At 42.6% G+C, this 7,851-nt stretch overlaps 2 protein-coding genes across 7 annotated transcripts in view; one reads left to right on the forward strand and one right to left on the reverse strand.

The window, feature by feature from the left end:
• The window catches only part of HNRNPK (heterogeneous nuclear ribonucleoprotein K), a 19,385-nt gene extending 19,282 nt beyond the window's left edge, over positions 1 to 103 (reverse strand). For all 5 annotated transcript variants that reach the window (XM_010568640.1, XM_010568643.1, XM_010568642.1 and 2 more), the window contains exon 1: positions 14 to 103. The gene's annotated coding sequence lies outside the window, so the exon portion shown is untranslated. The remainder of the gene's footprint in view (positions 1 to 13) is intronic.
• Positions 104 to 597: 494 nt separating this feature from the next.
• Positions 598 to 4,164, forward strand: RMI1 (RecQ mediated genome instability 1). 2 transcript variants are annotated; one of them, XM_010568645.1, is made up of 3 exons: positions 598 to 641; positions 1,769 to 3,323; positions 3,786 to 4,164. In XM_010568645.1, exons 2-3 carry the CDS (start codon positions 1,797 to 1,799, stop codon positions 3,792 to 3,794), a joined length of 1,536 nt encoding a protein of 511 aa, XP_010566947.1. In that variant the 5' UTR covers positions 598 to 641; positions 1,769 to 1,796; the 3' UTR covers positions 3,795 to 4,164. The 2 variants fall into 2 exon arrangements, with proteins under 2 accessions (XP_010566947.1, XP_010566946.1); XM_010568644.1 differs by having other exon boundaries at positions 1,769 to 4,164.
• Positions 4,165 to 7,851: the final 3,687 nt, after the last annotated feature.

The following is a 7,851-nucleotide window of genomic DNA, read 5'->3' on the forward strand; positions in this document are numbered from 1 at the left end:
GGGCTGCGCGTACCTGCGCCCGCCGCCGGCCCCACCGCGGACGGGAGAGAAAGGGGAGCAGCCCCCACCGCCAACTCGCACATCCACCAGCGCCACCAGGCGATTGGCCCCGCCGCCTCACCCCTGCGCGGGCCCGCCGCCGCCCCATTGGGCAAGGCGGCTGCCCGTCAGGGCCGGGGGGCGGCCCCCGCTCCCGCCCCGCCCTCCGTGAGGGCCAGGGCGAGAGAGGCCCGGCCGCCGGGAGGGGAGGAGGGCCGCGCCATCCGCCCCGCGCCGCCGCGCCGCGGCCGGTTGGTCTTTTTACCTGCCCGGTGGGAGCCGCGACGGAAGCGGCGCAGGCAGCGAGGGCGGCGAAGGAGAGCGAGAGCGACCTGGCTCGCCAGAAGAGAAAATGGCGCCTGCGAAAACCCCGCCTTGTGCTGGCTGCCCGGTGCCGGGGGAGGGGTGCGCCTCTCGCGATGCTTAAAAGCGCGCGCGAGGCGCGCCTCCTATTGGCTGCTGGGGCGCGCGGGGTTTTTGGGGACCTGCGCTCGGGGAGCGGCCGCGCCCCCTGCACGCGCACACCCCTGCCCCCCAGCTCCGCGGCGGTGGCAGGGGCTGCCCCGCCGGTAGCGCCTCACCGGTACCGCCTGCTCGCCCCGGTAAGTGCGGGTGGCTCAGCTGCAGGTGAGGTGGGGCGGGGCGGGGGGAAGGGGCTCGGCCCCTGTGAGGGGCTGCGGGCTGTGACCCCCACCGCCCTCACCTCCCCTCAGCGCCCTTCAGTCAGGGCCCCGGCCCGCGGGGGCAGCGCCGCGCGAGTGGCAGGCTGGCGCCTTACTTTGGTTAAGTGACTGCACGGTGTTTTCTCGGGGGTGGATGTCCCAAGCCTGTCCGTGTTTAAGAGGCCTTTGGACGATGCCCTTGATAACATGCTTAAACTGTTGGTCAGCCCTGAAGTGGTCAGGCAGTTGGACTAGATGGGTGTTGTAGGTCCCTTCCAGCTGAAATCGTCTTCTATTCTGTTCCATTCTATTCCCTTCTACTCCATTCATGCGTAGCTACTTCCTAAACTAACAAGAAGCCGGAGCTTATTAGCCGCTAATGTTCCTGAGATGATGACTTGGTGCTATTGCAGCCAAAACCTCGACTGGGTCTCTAGATAACAGTGATGTTTCAAGCTGGCTTCCTGTTGCCGGGTACAAAGCTTTCATCCAGTTACAGTGCTGAAGTCACCCCTGTGATACAAGTGCTGATGGATCCCAGCTTGCTTCTGTTGTAGATGGGCTCTCATACTTCTGTTCATAAAAGTACTAATGAAGTGGGAGAATAATTTCTCAGGTCAATTTCTAAAGTAAACTGGGTGTTAACAGCAGCACCCACAGAAATAAAACCAAAAAAATAGGGGACAACCTACTTTTTTTTTTTTTTCTTGTCCATTAGCTTTCCATCAGTAACAAAAGGATTTCAGTTATATGTTTCTAATTAAATCAACAGAAAAGGAGAAGTCACCAAGCAGGTTGCTTGTAGAAGTCTCCATACTTTCCTGATACTCCATGATGAGTAAACTGCCCATAATTTTTATCCTGTTTGAAACTTCAAATATTGGAAATGCATGTTTATTTTTAGTGTCTGTAGAAGTGTTTTTAATTTAAATTGCTTCCAGGTTGTCACATTTAGACTAGCAGAACTTTAAAACGAGAGCGAAGTTCTGTATAATACAAGCAAGAGACTTGTCATAACTTTAGCTGTTGTCAGAAGAGTAAATATGTCTTTTTGGGTTTTGTTCTAGGGAATTCACTGTCTTAACTTAAAAGAAAATGCCTACATCTAACATTGCAGCAAGAGTGGAAACTTGGCTTTCATCCATATGGCATGTTAAAGTTCCTTTGACATGGCTGGAAGCATGTATAAGTTGGATCCAGGAAGAAAATAGTGGTAGTAACTTAAGTCAAGCTCAGATTAACAGGCAGGTATTTGAGCAATGGCTTCTTACGGATCTAAGAGATTTGGAATATCCCATTTTGCCTGACTGCATCTTAGATGCTCCCAAAGGAGAGTTGTCAGGCTTCTACTCCATACAGATTGATTCACTGGTTGATGTTAGCCAGCCAGCATATTCCCAGTTGCAGAAGCTAAGAGGGAAAAATACTGTAAATGAAGAAGTAACAGTGAGTACTCAGGCATTCCAGAAGCCCTGGGAAGCAAAGCCTACTCGAATGCTCATGCTGGAACTAACTGATGGGGTACATCAAATTCAGGGGATGGAGTATCAACCAGTGCCAGTCCTCCACAGTAATCTTCCACCGGGAACAAAAATCACTGTACAGGGTAATATTGCATATCGTCTTGGAGTCCTTCTGCTTAAACCAGAAAATGTGAAACTGTTGGGGGGTGAAGTGGATGCTCTTCTTCAGGAGTATTCTCAGGAAAGAGTCCTTGCTAGATTAATTGGAGAACCTGAAAACCCTAATTCTGTTGGACAAGCTGGTCATGACCAAACTGTTTCAAGGCCTGTGGATGAATTAGAACAAACTCTAGGCCCTTCAGATGAAGAGCTTTTAGCCAGTCTTGGTGAAAATAATGAATTTACTTTAAATAATGAAACATCTTCAGAAAGCGGATACTGCAGTAGAAGCAATGATTTTCGGACAGCCTCAGGTTCACTGACTGCACACAATAGAAATGTTTTGCTACAGGAATCTGGAAGTCCTTTGCCTCATGCAGATGAACAAGTTTCACCTCCCATAGAATATGTTGATGGAAATGACTTCCCTTTAGAAGATGACTTTCTTCTGGAAGAAGAGGTGCAAAGAGAGCTGGAAGATGCACCACCAGTGGTCATGAACAGAAACATAAGTTTAATTACTGAGAGACTTCCACATACATCTAGAAGCTCCTGCAATTTATCTTTAAATGCCAGTTGTGAAAAAGATGATGTGAATGAAAGGGATAAGCCTGTAGAAGCTACCAGCAAGCAAAAGACTTCTGAAAGAACAGTATCTGATGGAGATGGAAATAGTATGAGTAGCTTTTCAAAGCACAAGAGCATACATCATATCAGCAGTTCTGCAGATTTGTCTTTGGAAGATCCTCCTGAAGAAAGGCAGAATGATACAGGCCTGGATGAGAGCAGGTGTAAATCCCAGCGTACTTCGGACAGCAGGCTGTTAAATGATGATGCTGTGTTTTTCTCAAAAAATGTTCCAGAAGCAGATCAGCAGAAGCATGATTCACAGACCATTCCTTGCAGAGCATTAGAGGCACATTTAGATTTACGTTCTCCACCTTTCACATATATTTCCCTTCTCCTTGCAAAAAAACCAGAAACTGTTACGGTCCTTAAAGTTAAGTGTTTTATTGTTACTCTCGCTGGAAACCTCACAAGCAGCAATGGGTCCTGGGGTATAAAGGCAAAAATTTCTGACGGTTCAGCTTATCTTGAAGTAGATTTTGCTGATGGTGTTCTAAGAAGTTTGATTGGCTTTTCAGTGCCTGAAATGAATAGACTGAAGAAGGATCCAGCTTTACACCTGAAGCTTAAAGATGGTTTAGAGAAATGTCAAAAAGAACTGATAGATCTCTGTTGTTTGATGACTATAGTGTTTAATCCACTTCAGTCTAAAGCCACTGTATTAATTCTCCAGGATGCTGATGCGAGGCATCTAGAACAGTTGAAGAAACGTTTGAATAAATAACATGTGCAAACTTGCAGACTGTATGTTAGGAAACATTTAAGTCAGATTTCCCCTGAAGGACTGTTGAAAGTTAAAATTTAAAGTTAAATGGTATGTCTTTTCTCTTTTCAGGAAAAATAATGGAAAAGTGGAAGAAGGAGATGACTTGCTGGAGTGAAACTTAGCAGTTTGTTTCTTACAGTGATTGAAATAAGCTTTCAAATATTTCTGTCTTGATTTAAAATACTTATGTATCGATTTCATTCTGCAAAATCCTCTGTGTCCTTGACTGGTGATCTGGAGTAGCAGAATTTGTCAGGAAATGGATAACAAACAAACCATCTCATTATACTTTTTCAAGGATGATTACTTACCTGATTTTTAAAAGGTAGCTATAGGAGACTATCAGTCTTTTCTTGGAGGAAAGCAGCTGAGTAAGTTTAAACAAAGAATTATTGTTTAAATGCAGTAACTTCTGACTATGCCAGCCTGAAAACTCGAATACATATCCACTGTGCAAGAACCTCAAGTGTAGAGAAATGAAAGATTTTCTTCTAAATGCTCAGCTGTGGGGGAAGAAAAGAAACCCAACCCTATACATAAATAAAATTAAAAGCTACATATTTTTAAGTATTAAAAAAAGCCAAATATTTAAAAATCTTTTATTAACAGAAAAGACTGATTATAACGTATGGGGAATCTATTTTTTGTCATGTTAATGTTAATCAGTGCTAATAGTTTTGAACCCACAGGCAACCTTATTCATTAACTCTTAAGATTACTTGTCTAACCTTTTCACAGAGTAATCAAATACTTGTGCTACAAACCTGTTGTATATGTATATTTAATGTTGGTCTTAATTTTAATTTTTTTTTCATTTCTGCTTTTAGAATGTATAAAAATAAATATATTCATGTTTTCATTTAAACTTTGGTGGAAGCTGTTTAGTCACTTTAAAAGAAAAATATACACCTTATTGAGTGTATAGAGTATCAGAAATGGTTTAATTGGGTTTTTGTTCTTCCTTTTCCTTCTTCCCATCCTTTTCCCTTCTCTTTTTTTTTTTTTTTTCTTTGAAATCGGAAGAATTAAAATTCTGCTAGGGGTAGGAGACCAACAACAGAAGTCTGCACAGTGTTGATAGTGTTTGCAAAGAGTGTAAAGTTGGTAGCCAGGAGAGGAATTTTTCAATTGGACTGTCAGTATCTTTTTTCAGAGCCTTTTCTTTCTCTGAACAATGTCTGTTAGACTATTGGGAATTGCTGTGAGAGACTGTCAGTATTGCCCTACTGCCCTGTACCTAGTTGGACTTTGAGACTCCAAGTGACTGTCCCCAGTTGAGACTTTGAGACTCCAAGTGACCTAAAGAAAACTAGAGGTAATTTGCTAAGTAAGGTAAAAATGGAGGAAGGTGGAGGAGGCAGTCTTGAGCTTTTTCAGGCTTAAGGCATGAGCTTTTTTAGGCTCTACTTTATACAGTTTAGAAATGCCTAAATTTCTGTGTACCTTTCCTTCCTCTTCTCCCCCTTCCCTCCCTTCTCTGAAATGAACCTGAGCAAACCATAATCCCATGAGTCATCTTTGGGTTTATTTTCTGAGGTTGTTGGGAATTGTGCATCATTTAGAACTGTAACAGCAAAAGCTTTTGCCGGTGTGGAACCTATATTGCTGGATCTTTATTTACAGTTTCAGAAAAAATTGCTTGTTAGAAGGAAACTGACCAAGCTTCATTGCATTTAATCCCTGTAAAAGGTAGTACAGCTGACTGTAAACCTTTACTGCAGTTTTATGGAAACATTTCTTTTATGATGAGTTATGGAAACTTCCTTTGAAGTTTTGGCCTTACCGTGTGAAAGGAGTCCTTAAAGTTCAAGCTAAATGAATAATCCACAGATTTTATTCTACTTGTGCAAAGCAAGAGAGATATCATTCGAAGTGTGGAAACAAATTAAGTGTTGTCTTTGTTTCAGCAGATGAAGTCACACCTGCCTCTCTTTTTCTACATTTGTGTTAAGGTTTAGTCATCGCTGCTAAAAGAAGTTTGGGTGTCTTCTGTTGTCTTCCCCTTCACCCCCCCACCTTAAAGGTACTGTTATTTGTCTGACTTTTCCTTCTCCCCCTCCCCCAGTTGTCCTTGTCTTCATTTTCAGGATGTTCTTCCTGGAAGGCTACTCCTGTGCCTGTTCTCCAGTGCGAGCAAGAAGGTAAATCTCAGTACTGCTAGCTGTTTAGAGCTTGACTGCTCTGCAGGTATTTCAGTGCAATTTTCTGGCTTATAATGGTTCCAGATTTGTGTTTAAGCTTCTAGAATTAATGAAAAGTATTGCATAGTTTTTCAGACAAGAATATGAATGAAATAATGTGATTTTGAGAAAGCATGCTTAGTTAAGAGCAGTATGTCAAACAGAAAATGGCATATGTGCATACCAGTCATTGGTTCATGCCTTATCCACTTTATTGGCTCTCAGAACCAGCTTCATCTATTGCCATTCTTAATGCTTTTGTGCTGCATGTATGTATTGTGTGTGTATTTTGCCTCTGTGTGCCAAGCAGTGGTGCATGTCGCAGTCCTTCATGTAATCAGAGTTCTTAGAGGCTGAATTCAGAGAACAGGCTGCAACCCCAACTGACCATGGTAGTGATGCGGGGCAGAGTTACGGCCACACTCTGGCTAGGGAGTGCAACAGAATTCCTGTAGGAGCTGCTGATGGCAATTGTCATGGCAGCTGCTCTCACAAGTTACTTGTAGCCTTCTAGCAGAAAGCAGTTCCTGCTCTTTCTATCATCTCTTCTCCATGCTATTTTACAAACTTTCTTGCTAACATTGTTTCAGCTGCAGTGTATCTGACTGTGTGCAGTTTCAGAAGCTGTATTCTTCAGGAATGTTTTCAAATTAGTGGGAAAAATAAACTGCCTTTTTTCATTGGTGATCACAGTGGAAACTTCCAACTAATTCAGTTTTAACGTATGAAACCTACTATGTTCTCACAGTGACTTGAAGGTTATTATATTGATGATGAAAGTTTGCTCTTCCTGCCTTTCCTACATTTATTAGAGAAAATGAAAACAATAAATTGGCTACAGTGGTGCTAGGTAGCTGCATCAAAATATCCCATTTAAAAGCTCTGTCACTAAGGCAAGGTAGCAGAAAAAAGAAAGTTCTCAGAAACTTTGCTGTGCCCTACTTCCTTTAAAGGTATTCACTCTCAAACTGTAGAACAAGGCAGTGGCTAGACCAAAGAATGTGGCAGGTTTCCAAATAAACTAGGCTGGCAAGAACAACTTGAGGACTAGCCTAATCCTGCTGGATACTAGTTTGGCCACAATGATGCATGCATTCATTGTAACCCAGCAATTTCCTTCTTGTTGAATAAAGGCAGTGTCCTAAGGAAGCAACAGCTAGCTGAGATAACATAATTTTAAAGTATCAGTTAGGAATGTTAAGGGATTTCTTAAAGGTTGTGCTGTACTGCTCCAGTAGTGTGACTTCACACTAAAAGAATTATGTATTTCAGCTTATATCTGTAGGAGAAATTTTCACAGTAGCTGACTATGGAACATGATTAGATAGAACAGTAAACATAACATTTGGTTCTAAATATAAAGCCCTCTTTAATAGTGTCTTGCTATAATATAATGTCAAGCATTTCTATTTAGAATAAAAAGGTAATAACTTTAAGCTTTTTGTTAAAGGGAGGGAAGAGTGATTTATAGTACAGCATTTCTGAGTTATCTGATTGCAATCAAGCTTAAATGTATTTACCTGGGAGGAAAGGCCCAAAACGACTTTAAATAGTACCTCTCGCTTCAGATCCAATTCTCTGCATTATGATCCTGGAAGGAACAGAATGACAACAGTAATGACAGCAAATGAAAGGTTAGGGGCAGCCTGACATTGCAACTCTTTTTAATCCATCAGAAAGGTAGAAGTTTCCTACAAATCAGCTTCTCATCTAAGTGTATATGTAGCATACTTTTGTATCAGTGTATCACTTTTAAATCTTTTTTTCCTTAAGGATTTTTTTTCCCCTATTTACACTGGGTTTTCTAGCAGGGCAAAATTGCATAGCGTTGCTGTAAGAATTTGTCATGCTTCTGATTCTTAGCCTTCTCTTAAGGCTGAAGAAACCCGTTTCTTTCATCCTCTCCAGGGAGTGGCATGTGCTCCAGCTCCCTGACCACCTTGGCAGCCATGTAC

Source organism: Haliaeetus leucocephalus, unplaced genomic scaffold, assembly GCF_000737465.1.
Source record: "Haliaeetus leucocephalus isolate CR32 unplaced genomic scaffold, Haliaeetus_leucocephalus-4.0 Scaffold251, whole genome shotgun sequence".
In the NCBI taxonomy this organism is placed as follows: Eukaryota; Metazoa; Chordata; class Aves; order Accipitriformes; family Accipitridae; genus Haliaeetus; species Haliaeetus leucocephalus.

What these genes read in the sequence shown, in the direction of transcription:
- RMI1 (XM_010568644.1), top strand. Translation starts at nt 1,797, where the DNA reads ATGCCTACATCTAACATTGCAGCAAGAGTGGAAACTTGGCTTTCATCC.